Source organism: Pleurodeles waltl, chromosome 1_1 (assembly GCF_031143425.1).
Source record: "Pleurodeles waltl isolate 20211129_DDA chromosome 1_1, aPleWal1.hap1.20221129, whole genome shotgun sequence".
NCBI lineage: Eukaryota > Metazoa > Chordata > Amphibia > Caudata > Salamandridae > Pleurodeles > Pleurodeles waltl.
This window is the reverse complement of record NC_090436.1, coordinates 870880904-870904801: the sequence shown is the minus strand read 5'-3', so window position 1 is coordinate 870904801 and position 23898 is coordinate 870880904. Positions and strand designations below refer to the sequence as shown.

At 42.7% G+C, this 23898-nt stretch overlaps 1 protein-coding gene across 1 annotated transcript in view; it reads right to left on the bottom strand.

The window, feature by feature from the left end:
• The window catches only part of RASEF (RAS and EF-hand domain containing), a 352465-nt gene that overhangs the window by 75737 nt on the left and 252830 nt on the right, over positions 1-23898 (bottom strand). Inside the window, exons 4-10 of the mRNA XM_069229982.1 lie at positions 18822-18917; positions 16112-16189; positions 15586-15701; positions 15003-15071; positions 9207-9291; positions 2613-2704; positions 1292-1529 (exon numbers count right to left, since the gene is read on the bottom strand). Of these exons, the coding sequence (XP_069086083.1) occupies positions 1292-1529; positions 2613-2704; positions 9207-9291; positions 15003-15071; positions 15586-15701; positions 16112-16189; positions 18822-18917 (774 nt within the window). The remainder of the gene's footprint in view (positions 1-1291; positions 1530-2612; positions 2705-9206; positions 9292-15002; positions 15072-15585; positions 15702-16111; positions 16190-18821; positions 18918-23898) is intronic.

Below are 23898 nucleotides of genomic sequence, written 5' to 3'. Positions count from 1 at the left end.
ACCTCATCGAAGCATTTTGTGTTTCTAAGCACTATTTTTTTATTTAATCTTTAGAAATTCATAACTTGACTTGTGTATGGTGGATTTTTGTCGTTTTGGTCTTGTTTTGTTTAGATAAATATGTTCTATTTTTCTAAACCTGTGTTGTATCATTTTGGAGTGTTTTCATTAAGTTACTGTGTGGGTTGGTATAAATACTTTACACCTAGCACTCTGAAGTTAAGCCTACTTCTCTGCCATGCTACCAAGGGGGTAAGCAGGGGTTAGCTGAAGGTGATTCTCTTTTACCCTGACTAGAGTGAGGGTCCTTGCTTGAACAGGGGGTAACCTGACTGTCAACCAAAGACCCCATTTCTAACATGTCTTCATTGTTTTCCTAAACTGAAGGGGACTGGGTCGATCCTGGTGGTAATGGGTATGCTGTTCTAGGTCCTGGATACAAATGTGGCAAGTCCTGTTGCCTTCTTCACAGAACTTGACATGCATAGTTGTGACTTCTTATAAGTAGCTCTTTGTAACATTAACATGGCTTTAATATATTTTTTGTGTGTATGTGTGTATTGTATTTCTATAGCACAAATCTAGCCAAAAACCAATGGACGACTGTATAGGACCAAAGACATGCACAACCTCAACTAGTGATAGGAGAGATAGCTTGTTTGTGGACAGTTAATGCACTGTAATGCAGTGTTCCTTAAGCATGTGAATCTTCAGCTTTCCTAAATTGGAGCAGTGTTGAGGTGGTCCTGATGGAGGAATATTTGCATGTTTATGTATGTTAAAGAGAAATAGGGAATGTGAGTGTGTGTATGAGATATATAGAATGTGTGCACACGCATATCTGTGGGTGTATAGCTGTGAGACAGTGTTTGTGTATGCCATGTGTGGCTTTGTGTGTGCTTGAATATGTGTACACTTATATAGTGTACAGCATGGAATAGAGAGAGGGGAATCCGTAGCTTTTCTAGGTAGGCAACATCATTAGCACCAAAGAGTCCCTAGTAGTGGCAGTCTAATGCCACCCTCCAAGCTCCAGCACAGAGGTTGCCTGCTAGTACGTTGAAGGACTAGCGGGCGGGGGAAGAGATACTGGCACAGCAGATTTTGAGAAAAGTCTTTACTATTGTCAACTATGATCAATATCTATGTGTTTCTAAATATGATGGAGACAAACCCTTTCACCAACATTAGAGAGGGACATGCACACATTTTATTTCACTGTATTCAGTTCTTCAAACTCTTTCCTCAAATGTAATATTTGAAATGAATTTATAAAGGTCATGGAACTTACATCTGTGTCAGATGCATCGCCTCCAAAGCTCTCGTTCCTAAACTGTGATCTTCGATGATTCCTTGGTGGCTTGTACTCTGCTTCCGAGTCATACTCATTTGAGTCTCTCAGGGTGGATAAGCCACTGTCAATGCAGCTCTCAGGCAGGCTGTCCACCTCATAGTTCATCCTTTGCATAGGGTCACATATTGCCAAAGAATCATAATCCTCATCCATGTACGACGAACGTGGGGATCGGCTGAAAGAACGCAAATTGAAATTAAAGAATGTCCTTGAGTGATTACATTCATGATTATTACATCTTCTGTTCTATGTTAACAATCCAATGAAAGGCCCGAAAGATAACCCTGTATTGCATTTTTTACAGTTCATGTAATTAGTGCTGGGAGTAGTGCATTTGATACAAACTTTCATGTGAATGTCAGATGTTACTTCACGGACATTTTCTTCGGAAAATGAGAAGAGGTCTAAATGAAGCCATCATGGAAAAGGATATTGGGGGCTGAGGATGTGAGTTGTGTCATTATTGATATAGATGCAATTAGTCATCATTACCTGCTGTATATAGCGATCAGTCAACAAATATCTCCTTAGACCAATTGCACCGAACAATGCAAAAAGCAGGAGCTAGTACTGCAAAAACGCGTCACTGCCAGTTAGGCCAATTTATTCAACCCTGACTCAGTTAGGTAAATGCAGAAGAGAAGTGAGGAACAAGGGAGCCGGCTCTTTTTATGCTCCTTCTGGGAGGCGGAAACACATCCACCTCAACGGAAGAAGGAGGTTTGGGGCATTTAAACCATTCTAACATTGGGGTATGGCCTTTTCCCTATCTCTGAGATAAAAAGCTCCATGGTTGTTGTACCACTTCATGACCCTGTCACTGAACTATGTCTATTAAGCTCATTGCCCCAGTTCCCAGTACCAACTGTTGAAATGTCCCCAACTTTCCGTGATTTTTCTCGATGCACATTAGGGACATGACGAAGGATTTCCATAGGACATGGATGTTTCTAGCCATTTTCATCATTGAGTTGGTCGTACTTTCTACCTTTCGAAATGGGGTGAGGGGGAAGCAGAAGAATACCAACAGGACATTACTGACCTGCTTTAAATGAGGCCGTTGATAAAGCACACAAAAAACAACCATAATTAGCATACGCAGGTGATGTATAATAAATTACAGAACTTGGTTCGTCTTATTTAGATCTAATTATTGTATTTTGACTGAAGGAAAACTTTAGCAGATTTTGATGGAGTAAATGATTTCTTGAGAACTACAAATACTCAGAAAAAGTAATAAATACCAAAAACATCGTACCCCTCATACAGTGGAATTTGAAGATTCTGGCTTTCATTGAACCTGGGACTGTTTCTGGAGATGGTATTCCCTGGAGAACCATTGCCTACATGCTGGAATACACAAACATAGTTATAATGAGTCATAATTTGCGTATAATTTCACATTTCCCGTGTGATTTCTGATGATTATTGTCAATTCTTTATTGCCACAAACCATGTGTAACGAACTCATATAAACCTGCAGTGCAACAAAACTTGAAACGTCCACAGCCCTTCCATAATGTATTATGGCTCTGATTAAGAGTGCTCTACACCTGATAAATTGTCATGCTTCGGCGCACATTATTGATCAGATGTTATAAGCATCACGTGTTAGCCTCCAAAATGGGGCATAACATAGAGATTAGGCGCATACCACACCAAATTTCACATGTCCTGGTATTTACCAACCCTTCTCCTGGATAAATAGTGGCAGGTTTTACCTGTCGAAATGTATTGGATGGGGCACTTTCTATTGTAAAACGTATAATTCCGATATGTGTGCATAGGACGTATCTCACATATCAAAGTATACCAGGTGACTAGTAGTGAGGGACAAGCATGTCTTGCACTGATGCTTATATAGAGATGCTTAGACCATGTCATCGGCGCTCAGCGTCGATAAATAGGTTTTGCACTGGTGCCCATTTGGTGATTCCTGATGCATTATGGTCCGTATTTATACTTTTTTAGCGCCGCATTTGCGCCGCTTAACCTACAAAATACAATGGTATTTTGCAAATTTGCGCCGTTTTTGCGTCAAAAAACGACGCAAATGCGGCGCAAAAACAGTATAAATACGGGCCTATATATTTGTACCTGCCGTCCTGTACAATACGCAATACGCTTTGCATCGCTGCAAATGCACAGCGACCTAGAATATTCCATATTTCCACCTTTTATCTTGTAACGTATTAAAATATTTTGCATTGGTTCAGTATAGAGATGCCTGCAGAACTTTTTAGATACTCCTGATGTACTATATACTGCATACAGTATTGTAAAAGTAATTTTTTAAAAGTTGTATAACTATATCCTGAACGCGCTAAAGGACTATCCTGCTATACTGTGAATCTGGTATAAAAAGCCTGACAATAATATGAAATTATGTATTAAATGTTAAATATTACATATTCGTGGAATATCTTATCTCGCTCCAAGAAAAAAAATGTAAATCAAGCCCGCTATCTGAAATGGTATGTGTGTTTGATTCCAAAGTGAAAGTATTCTTTAAAGTGATTTTACATGTTTTCATTTTAGTTTTGCTAGTTCGTTAAATATTTTTGACTGCAACGTTACATATTGCACAAAAAGGCACCGGGTGCTCTGTAGTAGCTGGAGTGTTTGGCCAGCTGATGCTATCATCCTTCCTGCAAGTGTTTGCTTATGGCCACAGCATTTCTGCCGCCATCTTGCCCCTTTCATTGTTTTAGATGGTTGCATTGCTTCTTTTGTGAAAGATCACGAGTGTGCGCAGAGAATTTTGTATTTACAAAAATGTTTCGACTTAATAGCTATATTTAATTTCAAACGGGAGTGAAGCTCAAGCAACGATGATCACAAAATATTCAGCGTAAGCCACCCTGTATTATTTTCAGATTTGCATGGAAAGTTTGGTTATATCTTCTTCACTAGATGTGACAGTTCGAACTTGGATGGAACTCACTAACATAACTTTTTGCTATTATTTTCTTATAAACTTTGTTATTTTCAAATACTTCGAGTCAGTGGTGGAAAGTGATCTTTGGGGCCTAATACCAGGCAAGACTTCACCCCTTTTTGTTTCAAAATGTGCCTAATCCGTACTTGCTGCCTCTTACACTTACTCCTTTCCCTCTCTCTCAAAGTCGAATTCTCTCACTTACTCATGCTCACTCTTACTCACTATCATTCACTGTTTCTCACACAAAAGTACTAATAATCACTCGTTCTCTTTCTCACTAACACACTTACAGACACTCACTGACTCTGGGCCCTGGTGTAACTGCATCTGCTGCACCATGGATAGCTACACCCTTGACTCACTTCCACTTCCTCTCACAACCTCCAATTAGTCACTCGTTCTAACACAATCACATTTATTCACTCACACCGTTTTACTCACCTTCATTATTCATCTCAAACTCAGACTCCAACTCACGTTCACTCCCATTGACACTCTCAAAAACACACACACACTTTCACTCAATTCCATTCACTCTCAATCAATGACAAACACATGCATAGAGAAATATTATTTATTTACTCAGCTTTCTTACTTAGCTGGAAACTTGGAGGCTCCATGGCAGCAGCAGAGCAGGGATCTGGTGCTGGGCACTGGACCCAGCACAATATGATTCCCACTGAAGAGCTAAATGAAGCAGCAAGGGCAGGTATGCAAAGGAGAAGCCCCACCTCAATCCCTTTCCCAGACTGGAAGCACAGCCCTATAAGAACATGGGATAGTACTAGGGATTCTGCCCCTGCTGCTCTGAGTGGCTTTTCATTGCCTTCAGGGATGCACTGATGTGCACTCTGACAGGCACTTTTTAGCAGTAATACTGTGCTACCTGAGGCATGTTCAGTATGGCTGCTAAATTAAATGGATTGTGCCTGTGAGAGGGGATCATTGTTGACAGCCATCTTGGGACTCGGCTTCAGACGAGTCCCTCCAAAAAAGTCTTTGCTGCAATTTTGCGACAACGTTACAAATGTGTAGGAAAAAAGTAAAAAAGACTAGTGTGGGCTCCTGGGCTTGTTTGGAAGAAGCCCCCTGTATGCTACTAGAGGCATGTGCAGTATGGCTGCTAAATTAAGTGAATTGTGCCTGTGTGAGGGGATCAGTGTTAGCAGCCATCTTGGGACTAGGCTTCAGGCGAGTCTCACAAAAAGAGTAAAAAAATAAGAAAATGAGCCAGGGTAGAATCACCCTGACCCCTTAGCTCTGGTGCTGGGGTCCCAACTGGACCCCACCAGGGCTACAAAGCACTTTAAAAAAAATATATATTTGCCGCGATTTTGTGCAACGTCGCATATTCGCAGGAAAATTGTAAAAGACAAACAAGCACGGTCTCCTGCACTTGTTTTGAAGAAGCCCCCGATGGGCCAGGGTCCTTGGAGTATGAACATTTTAAGGAGATGGGTGCACGGGCCCCCCTCCTAGGGCACCTTATTGTCCCGGGGACTAGCACCTCCCCGGGGCTATTCTACTAATGTAGGCAGGGAGTCCGCATGCCCCCGCACAGCCCTGGGGAACGCCACCTCCCCGGGACCAATTAGAAACCATATGCAAGGGGCGCAGCCCCCATGCAGCCCCAAGGACAGCCACCTCCCTGGGGATTTAGTGGAATACAATGCAGGTGGCATGTGCCCCCTCTCGCAGCCCAGTGGACCACCACCTCCCTGGAGCTTTAGTCAAATACAATACGGGAGGGCCATCTGGCCCCCCTGCAGCCCCGCAGCCCGCCACCTCCCTGAGGCTTTAGTCAAATACAATGAGAGGGGCCCATATTGCACCTCGCAGCACCAGGGACCACCACCTCCCCGGGGCTTTAATAAAATATAATGTAGGGGGCCGCACAGCCCCCGCAGCCCTGGGGACCACCACTTCCCTGGGGCTTTAATCAAATATAATGTGGGGGCGCGCAGCCCCCCTGCAGACCCAGGGACCACCACCTCCCTGGAGTTATTTTACATTGGAGAGGAGCCATGTGCCCCCCCCTCAAGGAGCCATAGATGGCCCTGGGGACTGTTACCCTCCAGGACCAATTCCTGCTATGTCCTGAGGTGGCCCCACCCCCGGGACATAGCAGTTTGCTCTGACTTGGCGGGAGTTCGACAGCTTGAGCCAAATCAGAGCAAATACTTCACTTTCTGCAAGTGAGAGCTGTCAAAGAGCTCTCATTTGCAAAAAGTGAAATTTTCATCTGCTTCCCTGCAAGCAAATATGTGTGCAGGGAAATAGATGAAAACATTGCTCCCACAAGCAGAGAGCTGCTATTTAAAGCAGCTTCCTGCTTGCTAGAGCAGTGCCGGCTCCTGCTGGAAATGGGGAACCGGCTAAGACCTCGGGGCCCTCAGGCTGCCCCTGCAGTCCTGTCTTCATTTCTCCCTTTTCAGCCCATAAAGGGAAATATTGTTATTGCAATGGTCTCCCTATACTTCAGAGAGTCAGACTAGCAAGATGTTTGGTAAGAATGTTATAGTTATGTTTGGAAGCAGAGCAGAGCAGAATCACTTCTGGCCTAATGGTCAAGGTCTTGCGCTGTCACTCAAAGGTTCAAATCTTAGTATCACTTGGCAGTGTGTATGTTTATTGTCTAGTGTTTTGACTGATAAACATTCCTAGTAATGGAAGATTGAAGTCTTTTATCCTTCAAAATCTGTGGGTTGAATGTCATAGTTAAGCCTCAACACTGCACAGTAGGGTGTCACCCCTGCCCCAGTACTTAAGGTCTCAGACATGCACACTAAAGGTTAAGGGTTCTAGTCTAGGTGACTCTGTGGTCATTTCCTGCTTTAGTGTCTTTTCAACTATAAAGCTACATATTGAAAGACTATCTCTCTCTTTTTAATAGACAAAACATTTTTCTTATCAGTTTGTCTGGAAATATCTCATTCTAAGTATATCATTCAATGAAGCCTAAATTGCTGTCCCTCTCTCTCAATCTCTCTCTCTCCCTCAAGGTTCAGGGGCTTTGGGGGGATGGCCACAGGGACTGGCTGCAGGCCAGGCCTTGTGGCTAATTCCACCCCTTATGGTTGAAGACTGTGCGTGGCACAAGGTTGGGTGGTAATAGGGGGTTGGCCACAGGGCCTGGCTGCAGGATTGGCCCTGCAGCCAGCCACCGCCACCCACAGATGAAGGCCTTGTGCGGCGGTGGTTGGATTATTGTATAGTAATGAAAATTACTTTATGTAAAAAAAACTAAAGGTTACAGGGACGTTATAGTTAGGCTCACATTTTAAATGTACAAACAAAATCATAGAAATTCACCTGTTATAGTGAGTTATCTCAAGTAACTATAACTCGTGCCCTAAAGTAACTAAAACTCACATCCTCGCCATGCACTGCTAATTACCCCACAAATTATGACACTCATAACATCTTTGATAACATCATTGAACATATCTAATATATATATATATCCACTCCAATATATAGATATCTATACCCAATCCTAAACCATAAAAGCAGTCTTACCACCAAAATACACTTACCTACCCTAAAACCTAAACTACTTTTACCCGAATACCCTTATCCAGCCTAAATCCTAAAAGTACCAATAATACCAAAATACCCTTACCCACCCTAAACCCTAAATATACCATTGCCACCTAAATACCCTTACCCACCCTAAACCGATAGCCAGCAGTTAGTAATAGTTTTTAATAACTTTTCCCACAGACAAAGCATTTTATTTTTGCTAATAACGTCGGCGCCTTATGACGAACTTTACAAAATTGTCAAAACTAGTTTGCCACTTACTTTAGCTGCTGCTTGGGGTGATTCATCAAGCAGGGGGCTGAGAAAAAGGGGACTCAAAACGTGTTTTACCCAGTGCAATGTCTATGTGGATTTTGCATTTTTTTAACACGACTACAGCCTGAAACGCTAAATGGATTTATACCAAATTTGACAGAAAGCTAGATCTTGGTCCAGAAAGATCTCTTTTTGTAATTAGTTTCTGACTTATTAAAGTAAAAAACAAATATGAATATCTAGGAAGGCGAATCCTCCGCGAATCCATTCACGGGGGATCCGTAGATCCCGGGGCAGAAGCCGGACCTTGACTAGCTGGCCACAATCTGAGAGAAAAGTGGTGGCTGCCATTTTGTTTCTCTGTCAGCCACGGGAAGGAAGATATTCTGATGCTATAGGACAGATGGAGGGGTCCCTGAGGAGCCCCCCAGTGGCAAGAAATTTCCCAATTTCTTCTTTTGCTCGAACCGCGGATCCACGTCTTGCCCGTGGCACTCAGTGCTGACCCCACTGTAAGTTTGTGAGGGAGTCACAGATCCTAGCAACAATGGAAAAAATACACCCACAAACACCAAACCCCCTTTGCGCACAGCTAAAGGCCATGCACAGCGTGTTGTTGGCTGCATGCAAGGTTTGGATCGCAAGTCCTGGCCTGGCTCGCAGTGGTTGGATTAACGTTTGATAATTACATATTACTTCAAATTAAAAAAACTTTGAAATTCACTGAAAAAAACAAAGGTTACAGGGACGTTATAGTTAGGTACACATTTTGACCACACAAAACCATAGAAATTCAAAAGTTACAGTTATAGTTATACTTATCTGAAGAAACTATTACTTTTGCACTAAAGTAACTTTAGGCCACAAGTTACAGTTTCTTAACAAGCTGGTACAGTAAGACAAGTGAGGGTTGGATAGATAGGGCATGCAAACAAAAATGGTGTTAGCACACATTAAGTAATGACCCTCATATCCATTAAAGCAGACCTATTTTGGTGAATAATTACAGTCCTCACCTAGTACGTAGGAACAACTTACTCTCAGATCACAACGTTGTTATTCCAATGAAAGTATTCTACTTTCAATATTCTGTAACATGTAAATCAGTCTTACCAGTGATTTGTTGTTCTTCATCGAACCGTTTTCCAAGGCCATCCTCAATCCATCATTACTGTCATGCAGTTTTCTGTTTGCTGTTCTAAATACCAATCAAGAGAAAATGTAAGAATGCATCTTTGATATTAAGAGCGTATTAGAGTATTTTCTTAATACATTCTTAATCAGGCATGACTGCCCTTGGCAGGCATACCTAGGGCCATATTTATACTTTTTGACGCAAAACTGCGCTAACGCAGTTTTGCGTGAAAAAAATTAGCGCCGGCTAACGCCATTCTGAAGCGCCATGCGGGCGCCGTATTTAATCAATGACGTTAGCTGGCGTTAGCTGCCGGCGCTGCCTGGTGTGCGTGGAAAAAAACGACGTACACCAGGCAGCGCCGGCGTAGGGGGATATGGAGCTTGGGCGCCAAAAAATGGGGCAAGTCAGGCTGAGGCAATTTTTTCGCCTCAACCCGATTTGCGCCATTTTTTACGACTCCCAACCCCCATAGAAATGACTCCTGTCTTAGCAAAGACAGGAGTCATGCCCCCTTGCCCAATGGCCATGCCCAGGGGACTTCTGTCCCCTGGGCATGGTCATTGGGCATAGTGGCATGTAGGGGGGCACAAATCAGGCCCCCCTATGCCACAAAAATTTTTTTTAAAAATGACTTACCTGAACTTACCTTAATGTCCCTGGGATGGGTCCCTCAAGCCTTGGGCGTCCTTCTGGGGTGGGCAAGGGTGACAGGGGGTGTCCCTGGGGGCATGGGAGGGCACCTCTGGGCTCCTTCAGAGCCCACAGGTCCCTTAACGCCTGCCTTTTCCAGGCGCTAAAAAATGGCGCAAAAGCGTGCGGACGTCATTTTTTTTGACCCGCCCACTCCCGGGCGTGAATTTTGCCCGGGAGTGTAAATAGGGCGCACATGCCTCGGAGTCAATTTTTTAGACGGGAACGCCTACCTTGCATCTCATTAACGCAAAGTAGGTGTCCACGCTAAAAAATGACGCAAACTCCATGGACTTTGGCGCTAGACGCGTCTAACGCCTAAGTATAAATATGGAGTTAGTTTTGCGTCGGAATTGTGTACAAAAAAACGACGCAATTCCGGCGCAAACGGAGTATAAATATGCCCCCTACTATCCAACTGCTTTCATCGACAGTAATAATACTAAGATGAGCATAAAAATCCAGAAACATAATCAGATAAACAATACAGCTCTCAGTTGCTAAAACATATTAGGGCTGATTCACAAAGTTCTTGTAAATGAGTGCCTTTGAGAACTTGACAAGAAACTTAGAACTTTGAAGTATTAAAAGTGCAAAGAGGAAACAGTACTTTCTACTTGCACTAATTGTACAAGGGTATAATCGTAATATTCCCATTTTAGATGCTTTGGGTGAAATCAAAAAAGCATTTACAAGTACAAAAAGTAGTACTACAGGAGTACCACTTCCCATACCCATAAATACCTTTGTGATATGACCCAATAATTTGAAAGTTCAAAGGAACTTAGAGGGAAAATTGAAATAACAGAGGGGGTTGTGCTTGGGTGTTTGATCAATTTCAGCTACCCTATTGGCATCAATGTGAGTTGAACGTGGGTAAATAAGAAACAGCAAAGAGACACATATATGTGTTGAATATGAAATAAGGAACAGGTGAGCATATCACTGGCTTTCTCACAAAGCGTATGCTTTTGCATTAACATGCATTTTATATTTTGTTTCATGATTTAGAAACACATCTGTACATATTCTTAGATTATAGTTTCTTATGTGTGAGCTTCCTTGTGATGTGTTGCTGTAGGCAATAAGTTTCTCGGAGAAAACAATCCTCTCTTAACATAGTGCAATTTATATGAAGCCATTTTACATCCCTTTATATTGTACATGTAGAGCTTTCCTTGCATGTTCTTAATCTCCAGAAGTGTTGTCACTCAATTGATAAGCTAAAAACATGTTCTTTTTCTCTCTTGCATGGTATAAAAGAGGATATCCGGATGAATAATCAAAGGAGTGGTATTAAAAGTGATAGTAAATTTAGAAAGTCTTAAAATTGTTGCGTATCACAGGCACCTAACCAATCAATGCTCTTCACTTTTTCTTATCTGTCAGGCGTTTTGCACAGCACTAGAAATCTATGAATGAAACACCAGCACTTGCATTTAACTGCCATTTATATATGAATTTTGATAAGCTGATCAGGTTATAAGCCGTATATGGTCTATATGCTTCCAGAAGATGCGTAGTATTCCGATGGTGAAATCTATGACAGAAAGGAGAGGCTGTTCCTGCAGAATAGCTTCCCATTTGGGAATTATGTTATCAGAATCCGGGAAGCAGTCAGTGGTTCCGAGGACCACTGTCTGTTCCCTCCGATGTAATTCCGAACTGGGAACAATTTTTTAAAGCAGACATTTTTTAAAACAGCACCTATTATTTTTAAATTGCAGTCTCTCCAATTAATATTCATTAGGCAGTTTTTTTCCAAACACTTATGAATATACAAGTTGTAATGCGATCGATTAGTATGCAGGTCGTATCGTAAATTGTATTACCATTCGCAAGCCAGTTGGTGCACAACTGCATATCTTGCTATGTAATCACAAAAAGGCGATGGCAATTCGTGTACCGACATTTTTGCAACCAATAAATTATTTTGCAAACCTACCTATAAAATAGCTATTAAGGGCGTGTCACAGAACAACCTGTCTAATAAGGCAGGACAGAAAATGCGACTTTCTTCAACTGACAGCAAAGACAGGGATGGTGGATGCAAGGGACGTCAGACCGCATGTATGCCTTTGCATTTCAAGCTGATAACGTTTTTTAAAGCAGCCTATATTCCTTAAAGGCACAAGACTGTCCGGTTGCCCTAAAGGAAATAACGCTGTTTTTTGTTTTAAGATTTTCAGTTTTGAAAAACCTCAGTGAGAGCAGGCAGTGGTCCTTTGTCAACTGCCACTCCCCCTGAACAGTGGCCCCCTCAGCCCCCGTGGTGAGGGGGGGCACGCGAGCCTCAGGGGGCCTCTTCAGCACAGTACACTGTGCACGGACGGCAGGCACCTGAATGGGTAGAGGGCGAGGGGGCACCTCCAGGTTCTTTGCAGGAGGGCCCCCATAAGTTTGTTACTCCACTGCCCCTGAAGCTGCCATCCAAACACGCAAAGGGAAAGGCGGTGTTTTGCGAATGAGTTAACACACCAACTGGGGAGTCGGTGAGTTACCAATGGTTTGCAACTGGAATTAAGGTTGCAAACCATTGATACCTAGGGTCCCAATTTGGTATTTGAAAAGGATATCTAAAATACCACTCTTTCAAAAACTGAATCAGTGACCATTTTCAGCCACATTTTGCAATTCGGAAAATAGTGAAATCTGATTAGTATATTGGAAATTCTGCGATTTGTCAAATCCGATGGCTTGCAACTGGCTAATAAACCTGGCACATCGCTCTGAGGTCCACTTTGGAAACAATTCCATTGATAGCCACTTGATGGCTCCCTCTCCCTGTAAGAAGCATGACATTTCAAATAACCGCCCTTCCAAAGAATTGTGCTTGTGACGAGAGCATGAATCTTAAAGTCTAAAACTTTGCAAATAGCGGGATATGCTCGAAGTAGCGGTGTTTGTGGCATATTTTGGTTTATTACCCTGAAATCAATATTTAAATATCATAAACCTGTCAATATGGATATTTGTAGAACTTGGTTACTCTGGGAAGAATACATATTACTAAGGTTTTATCGGAACCTACCGCTTTAAAGTTCAACTGCAGCATAGCATTCACATAGTGCTGGTTATGTAGGACACTGCCCTGTTCTCTGAAAAAGCTATTAGCTTCACTGTTCCTTTGCCATATTGTGATAATTAAATTTTCCCCCTGCTACTAAGCAGTATAAGAGAATAGCAAGAAGAAATAAAGATATTTCTCCTTGTTACGCCTCTCCTAGGGAGGCGTATCTTTTTTGGCGCATTCCCAGGTTTACCAGGCTTGGTAAATCTGGGAATGACTCACAGCCATGGGAGTTGCTTGGGAGCACTCAAGCAATGCCCATGCACAAAGTACTGTAACACAGTGATTTGTGCCTCATGCGTTACTCCAGATTTATGAAGCCATTCAAAGCCACGCGAAGCAGCTTTGTGTGGCTTCAAAAATCTGAGTTAAGGCTTGCGTCGCTCTTGCACCACATTGTGTGGTGCAAGAGCGACGCAAACGGGTCATAAATATGGCTCTAAATGTATAAGAATACAACGTGTTGTCATGTTTTGTGGTTGCAGGATCTCTACATCAGTTTCACTCAATGCATTTCTAAATGAGTTTTCTTTTTACCAAGCAGACGTCCACTGCACCAGTTCAAGGACCTTTTCAAGAGAAACCCCTCTTTCCCGATCAAAAAAGGCAAAATTAGATGCATATTTACAACAGTTTGGCGTAGGGCAGCACAGCAAGTCTTTTTGCTGTGCTATCCTACGCCAATGTGAAAGGGCCGGAATGCACTGTATTTCTGGAATACAGTGCATTACGGCTCTCTGACCCAGCACCAGCACACACTTTGGTGCCTTGCGCCAATGCAGGCACCCTTGCACCATGATGCAACAGGATTATTTTCAATCAATCAATCAGTCATTGCTTGTAGAGCCTGGCTTGTCATCCATGAGGATACCCAGGCTATGGGTTGCTAGGTTAGTCAAAGAGCCAGCTCCTGAGTTTCTTCCTGAAGTCTGTCAGTGAGGATGATATTCGAAGGTGGAGGGCATTCCTAACACATAAACAATCCAGAGAGGCGTTTTCCTCTTTCCATGTGTACTGTAGAATGCAGCACACATCGAAAGAGGAAAAACCAAGAAGAAATAAAAAATATTTATCCTATGTACGGCTGCCCTGGCAAGGTGTAAGGTTTTGGCGCTGTTTACATCATTTAGTAAATCTAGGACAGTGTTAAAATCCATGAGTGTTGTCCATGGAACGGCCGCCTGACACAGAGTAAGGCCACGCAGCGACTTGCGCTGCCTTGCCTTACTCCATATCTATGAGGCCAATCACAGCCATGCAAAGAGGTTCCGCGGGGCCTCATAGATATGGTTGAGAGGTTTGCACCACCAAAGCGTCACAAAAATTGATACTCCTGTGGTGAAAGTCTCTCATAATTATGCCCCTAAATATTTTCCTCTGATAAACCCTTCCTATTTCTAAACATAGCTTTATTAAATTGTGTGTGTTTTATTTATCAAGCTAAATAGAGTTTTTTTTTCTTTAGTGATGTCTGTCGAATAGCAAAACCTTCTTAAATAAGACGCATATACCGCAAACAAAAGTAATTTCATTAAAATTAAAAGGATTTTAAAATACTGTTTAGGGAGTTGGTTACAAAATCATAGAAAAAACCGTTCAAGCTGATTTGCAGAAAGTCTTTTAAATATCAACTTGTATCTCCTTCCTTAGTATGGATTCTGACAAAATCAGTCACATTTTCGCATTCCATTTTTTGAAAGCATCATAATCGAAGACAAAAGCACCCAAATAAAACAGGACCAATAAGACCACGTCATTCCAATGCGCACTTTACAGTGAGTGGCAAATCACCATGCGTTGTGTTTAAAGACTTTATGAAGAACAAGCAGGATATCCTTCATGCAAATTCTGTCCCTCCTCTTAGCTCGACCTGTAACAGTGCACAGCACAACTCAAGAAAGAAATTCCTAGAAACTATAACCGTGTTTATTCATCCATATAAGCCAACAATTATCCAAGCAGCCCACACGTACATGCAAGAACATGTTGTTATGTATAAAAAAGAACGTACTTCAGCATCTCGATTTGTCTTGCCAGGTTTTCCCTCTCTTCTGTGTACTCATGAATTATTTCCAAATCCCTGAAAACAAAATAGATATTCGGTTGAAATGTCCCTTCTGTGTGACAAGATTCACACCTTACCCGTGAAGCCTGTACAGTGGTTGGAATAATGCAATTCTGCAGCCACGTCGTTTTCCGCATAATTATGGATTTTCCCCACTTCCCCTATAATCCATCCCCTTCTGCATACTTTACATATTTTAACAAAACAATCGTTTCTATTTCAAATAGATTAAGAGTTACAAAAAACGCTGCCGCATGTGTTGCCCTGCAGCGCCAGCCACTTTATTGTGGAGTAAGAAGTGTCTTTCATTTTCTGATTGCTGAATATTTAGGTTTATAAATGAAACTAATGAAGTGTAACCGCTGCCTAGAAAAATGATAACATTTTAAAAATTAATAATGAAGTCATACTGTCATACAATATGACACTTTACGTTGCATGATTTGCATTTTCTTGTAGCATAATTTACTTTGCCCTGCCACATACGCTGTCCTTCCCTGCCACATAATTCCAGTGGCACTGTCATTACCTTTCTGAACTCAGACTCTGGTCAGCAAAATCGCTTTTCAGCGCATCAAGCTCGCTCTGAAGAAAAGCAATACTTGTTTGTGATTCAAGAAGATCTTTCCGAAGTTTTTGATTTTCCTAATGGAAATAAGTTATTGAGATTAGAAAGTTCAGTACAAATATGATCATCATTAAATGTTTCTTTTGTTAAAAATGACCACTTGTAATCGAAGTAATTAAATGATGGATCCAAACTGGTAGAATTATGGAAATATGCCACAGTAGGCTGCGACCTGGATGTTAAAATAGCTTTCAAAACTGGTAGTAGGGTGTGAAGGTAGCAGTACAAACACTATTAAATCACATTTTCTAGATTTGTCATTGAAATCACACTAATCGTGAATCAGAATTAGGATCAATCATCTCCAACATTTTTCAGAACTCTTCCTTACATGAATTTTCATGGTATAATTCTATGCCATAGCCTAGAGTTGATTTAATTCTTCACTTCTAAAAAATAAGCACAATAGAAAACAATTGATAGTTACCATGGTTAAATCATGTAACCTTTTTTTCAAGGACGCCACGTCTTCCTTGAGGTTTAATGATTTGGATTGTTCTTCCAGCTGCAAAAGTACAAATAAAAGTGTGGAGTGAATTTGAAAGAATGTCATAATTGTGCTTTGTGTGTTACTAAATTCCCTGTCCAAATAAAAGGATTTCATAAGATGTTCTTAACTGAATCCATAATGAAAAACAGAGCATATTTCCACATCCCAAATTCTCCCTCCTCTCCTGCTGTGTCTCCACACTCTCAGTCCATCTGAGAAGTTTTATTGACGCAAAACTCTCCCAACAGCATTTTGCATGAAGCAAGGGATTTCTTCCATTTTCAGCATTCACAAAAGGAAGAGAAAAAGCTTATTTCCTTTACATTAATGAGTGAATGGGTCCTAAGTAATGGACAAGTCATCATGACAGAAATTAAATTACATGGCCTTTACGTGACACTTCTAGCTATTGTAGGCCTATTCCAACCAGCAATTAACATTTATTTAAAGTTCAATATGACATGCAGTATCCTGTAAATGTATTCTACACTACAAGAATGTCCAACACCTCCTGAACAACATGGACCACCCTTTTCAAGAAAATTCACTGCATTGTGGTGAAGTATAAAATGACCATCAATTTACTTTCACTATATTTAAGCAGACTTTGTCAATGAGGTTTTGCTAGAGATAGATGACATCTAATGACATTAAATTATGTACTTATCTTCATTTGTGTAGAGCGGGTCTGATAAGGTCACAGGATGGAGAACTAAGTAGTCTATGTTCCCTGCTCCTTTCAATTGTATTACATTCATGGACATGCCTGTGTGCTGTGTGGGTGCAGTGAAAAAAGGGACAAAAGTCCTCAATCAGTATAGAGCCTGCACCTTCCTTGACCATTTTTCTCTCACCCCCAGCAGTTCTCATGGATTATTTTTGCTTTTTGCCGAGTTCAGGGCCCCAAGTTCTCGAGGACACCCTCAAATGTCAGATCGGGTGTTTCTCCTGGAACATCCTTGGTGCCCGCTGAGAATGAAGAGAACTTTGTTGTCTCAGTCAAGTATCTCCCCTTGAATCTATCTGCAGAGATAGCTGGCTGATGGTAGATGTTCATAGCTTTTCTAAGGTGTCAGGGGTAATCAGAGAAGTAGTCTAATTCTCTGATTACCCCTCAGTGTAAACTGAACTGAGAGACTTGGAGCAGACAGGGACCATTGTGCTGCTTATTAAATAATTGAGATGCTCATTAACACTCTGTTCAGTGCTCGCAGGTGCAACCCTTTGCAAACATTAGAATGAATAGTAAGCTTAAATGGTCTATGAACATTACTGGTGTATGTCTTTAAGAGTATCCATATTGGTTTATAAATCACCAATTCAGACTAAGAAAGCAGCACATGCGGAAAGAGGAAAAAAACGTAAAGGCATGGGAAGGCGTAGTATTTTGATGCATTCCTAAGTCTCCCACTCATGGTAAATTAAGGAATGCACCAAAATCCAAGGGTGGATGCATGGGAGCCCCTACCCTTCACCCATGGAATACCGCCATATGGGCAGGGAACTACAAGGCAGTGACTTCCGTTGCATTCTGTTACTTCATATTTACCAAGCCACTCAGGGCCACACAAGATGGCCTTGCAAGGCTTTGTAAATGTCCTTCTAGGTTTTGCATCACACTGCGTCCCCTTGTGTGACACAAAGGCAGCACAAACCTCTGATAAATCTGGCACTGTATCTTATGTAGAGGACAATGTAGCCATGGAATTCAAGTCCTCAAGAGGCTGCCATTCTTGTGATCGACCAGGGCATAGGAAGTGAACCTGTCCAGAATTAAATCATTTGAGAGTCCAGATGGATTGTGACCTGTTCCCTTAGATAGAACTATGATTAGTGTTGCTAGCTGCCTGGGAGAGAGTAAATAAACCAATTTTTCAAGTACCTTGAACACCAGCATCTTCATAGATGCTGTTTTGTGAATTACAAGTGTCTGCTTGGACTCCAAATCAACAGTGCAAGCTACTTAATGGTACACAGTTACGCTATGATTGAAGAGCAGTACCTTCATGAAGGCCCACTTTTGGGAAGAAATTTAAGTATACCCAGCATAAAGTGATTTGTAGGTTGGAAAGAGGTTTCAAAGGTTTGTGGAGAGGGTGTCTGATGACGTTCTTGTGGAATGGCTCTTATGGAACGTCTCATATGCACAATATGATCAGGTTTGGCAGGTAAGTGCTGATGTGGGTTGGATGTCAAATACCACCTCAACGACTCAAACAATGTAGATTGGATTCAGCCATGAGGGTTCCTCAAATCCCACTGTGCTCTCTAGCATGGGAGAAACAGTACCAGGAAAAACAGTACCAGTACCAGTTCAGAGTGGACCCTGAGCACCCTGAAGTGTCTTCCTTGAAGAGTCTGCCAGCTCACATTAAAGGTGTAACAAAACTGGAAGGGCCCACCCTGCACAGAACATGGAGGGCTCCCCCCTCTGGACTCACTCAGGCCAGGCGCTGTTCTGGAGGGGCCCACCAGGAGCTTTGGCCCCCCCCACTGAAGGACTGCAGGGGCCCTTTGTTACACCCCTGCACAACATGTTGATGTAATGGCTGGATATATGCTGACCCTGTAAGTATATTGAGGAGAAGATGGAAGAGTCAGACACAGCTGAAGTGCAGGTGGGTTGTAAACTGAAACGGCTGCTCACCTTTTTTAGCTTTTTTATTGTCACTTGCAGATCTGCAACTTCTGACTCATGTTGGCGCTTTAGGTCAGTAAGCGAGTCTTCAGCTTTTCGTTTCTCCTAAAATGGATGACATTTTGTCAGCATACCATATGTTGAACGTACAGATAATACGTTCTCCTCCAGGCACATGATCATGTTTGCTTTAACAACACATTAAAAACAATATATGTTTCTTTGCCAAAACATTTACAAATTATGCATATTCTCTATCTTCAACTTTTAAGACTCCAGACCTACAGTGAGCGACAGCAGCCTCAGTATGATCTTTTCAACAAATGCTGCTGGTCCGGTTTTTGAGGTAAATATTGCTATACAGCAACTTTACCAAATAAATCCTAAGCCACGTGGCACACATGAGTCCCTTTGTACTCAATAAAGTGTGCACCAGGATGCATTTGCAAACGAAATGCAGGGTGTCACAACAGGGGTCATATAAGATATTTTGCATATCGAGGAAAAGCACAGCTGATGCATAAGGAACCCCACTGTACATCTCATTTCACAGCTGTGAAAACTACTATGAAAACGCTACACTGTAAAATTCACTTGTAGCTGTTCTGTGAGCACCCTGCTCTGCCAGAAATATTGTTAGAAGTTACTTTGCTTTCCGATTAGGGTAGGTTCAATTTCTGACTCTATTCAAACTCATTGTGGATAAATACCTCTAAAAAATGCTGGTGTTGGTTTCACTGGTGCAGAGCCCCGCATGTGTTAGGCTCTGCAGCCAAACTATGCACCAGCCTGACTTCTGAGTGAGTCTTTAGGAGAGTACCAAACTCCATTCTAACATGAGAGTATGAAGTAGGCCCTGAATGTGCGATTGTTTTATGGTTCATCCAAGTGAGCTTTTATGGCCAGCTGCCTAATTTCAAATTATTAGTCAAGCTCAAGGTCAAGGAGAGAGAGAGAGAGAGAGAGCAGAGATCGAGAGAGAGAGAGAGAGAGATGAGGAGAGAGAGAGAGAGAGAGTGAGAGAGAGAGAGAGAGAGAGAGAGAGAGAGGAGAGAGAGAGAGAGAGAGAGAGAGAGAGAGAGAGAGAGAGAGAGAGAGGAGAGAGAGAGAGAGAGAGAGAGAGAGAGAGAGAGAGAGAGAGAGAGAGAGAGAGAGAAAAAAAAAAAAAAAAAAAAGGTAAAATGTCAGGCTATGTCTTCTAACAAATTGTTGTTGTTTTTTAGTAGATTGTTGTTTACAAATTCCCTCTCATTTTGCAGCAAAGAAAGAAAAAGCAACGTGAATTATGCAACAATTATGCTGGAGTACAGATGTGTGAAAGGAAAGGCTGTGAGATGTCGTTTATGAAACAAAATGTAAACACCTGTAAATGAACTGTAACATATTCAGCAGTTAGAAAAGCAAGAATGAAGCTCATTTTTTAAAATAATCTGAAGTCTGACGGAACCAAAGACTTTAATAGGATCAGAACAAATGAGGACACTTTACTTGGTGGTGCCCAGCTGATAAATATTCATTGAAAAACGATTTCCACGCATTATCATTGTGTGCAGTATAGTTTTATCTGTAAAACTGTATGTCTGTGTAAAGATAGTGGGCAGTTCAATGGGAAATGTGCTGTCTGTAAATGACAGTGCGCTACCAGATAATGCTTTAATTACATAAAAAAATCATGCCTCATGTCCATTAAAGGTAGGTGGGTCGCAAAAGTTTGTTTTTCCCAAATTTGGATAGTGATTCTTCAAGGTGTGAGAACCACTGATGTAGAGGATATCAGCATCTATAACAAGGTGCACCTTTGCAGTTCTGAGACGTAGTTTTCCTGTCTAGATCTATTGGAGCTCTTTCTCCTATTCTTACACGCATTGTTGTACCTGCCCCTTTTTTGCAGGGCCATCCCCAGTCTTTTTGCCTCCTTCCTAATTATTCTGACCAGTTGGCTTTAGGACTCTGGGCACTTTACTAGTGCTAAAACTGTGCTGAAGTGCATATGCTCTCAGTGTAAATTGTACTATTAATTGGTTTATCCATGATTGGCATATTTGATTTACTGGTAAGTCCATAGTAAAGTCCACTAGGGGTGCCCAGGGCCTGTAGATCAAATGAAACTAGTTGGCCTGCAGCACTTAGTTAGTAGCCCTGTGAACATCGCTCAGACCTGCCACTGCAATTTGTGTGTTCAGTTTAAACTGTCAATTCGACTAGGCAAGTGTACACATTTGCCAGGCCTAAACCTTCCCTTTTACTACATGTCAGGCACCCCTACGATGGACCGTAGGTAGCGCCAGGGTGCAGTGTATGTTTAAGGTAGGACATATACTAATGTGTTTTATATGTCCTAACAGTGAAATACTTCCAAGTTCGTTTTTCACTGTGCAAGGCCTATCTCTCTCATAATTTCCTTAAAGTGCAGATTCTCTGTGAAAGCAGATACAAATGTTGAGTTTAGGGTGTATGAACTCACAATTTAAAAATACATCTTTTAGTGAAGTAGGTTTTTAAACTGTCATTTTGAAATGCCACTTTTAGAAACTAGGCATTTTCTTGCTAAAACCATTCTGTGACTCTGCCTGTTAGTGGATTGTCTGTCTGGGTCAGTTTGACAGTTGGGCTGTTTTGCACCTCTCTAGACAGTGACACAGAAGAGGGCAGGATGTAGCCTGCATATCCCGATGAGCCATCTGAGCTAGAGGGGAGGGAGGAGTAGTCATTCACACCTGAAAGTACTGTGCCTGCCCTGACACAATGCAGTCTCCAACCCCCTGTTGTGTGTCTGGAGCCTGGCCTGGACAAGGAAGCATCTCACAAACACTTGAGGCTTTGCTTTCAAGTTTGCCAACTTCAAAGCCAGGAAGGGGTATAAGAAGAAGACCCAAAACCCCAGACTTTTAGAATCTTTCTGGAATGAAGTGGAATCTCTGCAAGGAGAAGAGCTGAAGAGCTGGAGGAGGAGTACTGTCCCTTTGCTGTGTTGCCTTGCTGGACTGGCCTGCAGTTGCTACTTCTGCCTGAAAAGAGTGCAAAGGGTAAACTTCGCTGTGTATCCTGCTTGAGAAAATTCTCCAAAGGCTTGGGGTAGAGCTTGCCTCTGGTTGGAATTCTCTGGAATATCAAAGACTTCAGTTTCAACTTCCTACAGCACTGGGAGCTGAATGTTTTGCGCTGTTCAAGGAAAAAAACACTGCAACGCCATCAACGATGCCGCTGGCCTGCACCGTGACCTGCCAACGCCACATGGAGCCATACTGTCTTGCTTCGCACTGCGACCCTTGTCTTACTGACGCCATCAGACGACTTCACCGAGCCACTGCTCGTGACCTGTGGGCCCCGCACTCCCGCATCATCTGCTCAGACCACAGCCTGGGCATCCCCAATGACGATGCTCCTGCTGACACTGGTGCCGCTGCCTGCACCGTGGCCTATGGACACCGCTCGTGAGGAGCACAAAGCACTGTCCTATCCCGCACCACAGCCCTGGTCCACCAACGGCAGCACCATCAACTGCTTCGTCATCAACAGACGCCCTGTCTGCACCACGACCCATAGACAGCTCCCAGAGCCGTCACGCGCTGCAACGCCAACTTGGGCCTACCGAAGACAGCACTTCAGCAACGATGACGACACTGCCTGCGCCGTGACCTGGTGACACCGTACGTCGCACAGCCCCGCTTCACACCACAGCCCTGGTCTCACTGATGCCGCTGGACGACCATCACCGAGCCGCTGCCTGCACCGTGACCTGTGGGCACCGCATGGCGCACCATCCCCATTTGCACAGCAGCCCAAATGCCATCCGCGCCAGTGTTCCTGACTTCTTCAGCCCAGAGTTCGATCCGCAACGTGTGTGTCCTCAGGGGGTTAACGACTCCCGCACCAACTCCGGAACCGACACCACGGCGATACCCTACAAATCCAAGGTACTGTACGTGGGTCTTCCAGACACTATAGCTTACCCACGATGCCGTGATAGCCCCAGGTTGAGCTATTGACTTCAAGGAACTGTATTATTAAGATAAATCTTACAAAATTCATGTCTTTAGCACTGTATGTTGGATTTCTATCATTTTGGTCTTTTTTTACTCAGATAAATATTAGCTATTTTTCTAAAACTGGTGTGGTGTCCTTTTGTAGTGTTTTCACTGTATTACTGTGTGTTATGTGCAAGTGCTTTAAACACTGCTTCTGAGATAAGCCTAACTTCTCATGCCAAGCTACCAAAAGGATGAGCAGGGGTTACCTGAGTGGTATCTCCCTTATCCTGACTAGAATAAGGGTCCCTACTTGGACGGGGTGCAAACCGACTACCAACTAGAGACCCCATTTCTAACAAGCACCAACCTTCCATGATCAATACTTCATAAAGCAAAAGGCTGTTATTCCTCTCTCCATTGCCTTCACATTTCTCCCTCATCTGTTCTTGCAACTTACTTTGCTCTTTCCCTCTGTATGCCCTCCTTCCTTAATTACCTATTCTCTGCAGCTTATTTCCTGCCCATTCCATAATGTGTGTCTCACCTATCTCTCTCCCACTTTTCAACTAACCCTCACCTTGCCTAACCCTTTTGCTTTTCAGTTTCTTTACCATGACCTTTGTATTTTCCTTACTCAGGCTCTCTGTCTCGCTTTGCTTCCCCATCTATTACCACTGCATCACCTACTTCCCTCCCCAAATATTACCCCCAAAATAAAATAAATAACAAAAACAATTCAGAGTGCACTTATGCATGGACAATGTCATGCACGGTAAGCACTGTGGGCCTGGAGCTTGTTCAGATCCTGCCCATGGTCCCGATCCTGTTTTCAGAGCCCAGAGTCCACGGCCAAGGGCTTTGAACAGCTGGTTGAATTACATAGTTGCCAGTGCAGTGCCTATCTTCAAGCAAGGCTCTGTTTCCAAAGCCAAAGGGCATACACAGCTGAGTCAGTGGCACAGGTCATGGTCACAGGTCTGGCCCTCAGCAAAGTGCAGACTTTGTGCTGCCAAAGCTGTCCAAGCATTGTTCATTGGTGTGAGGCCGTGGGACAGAGGAGGACCCAGAGCTCATCACAAATGGCTTAATACAAGCATATCCTCTACATGGAGCAC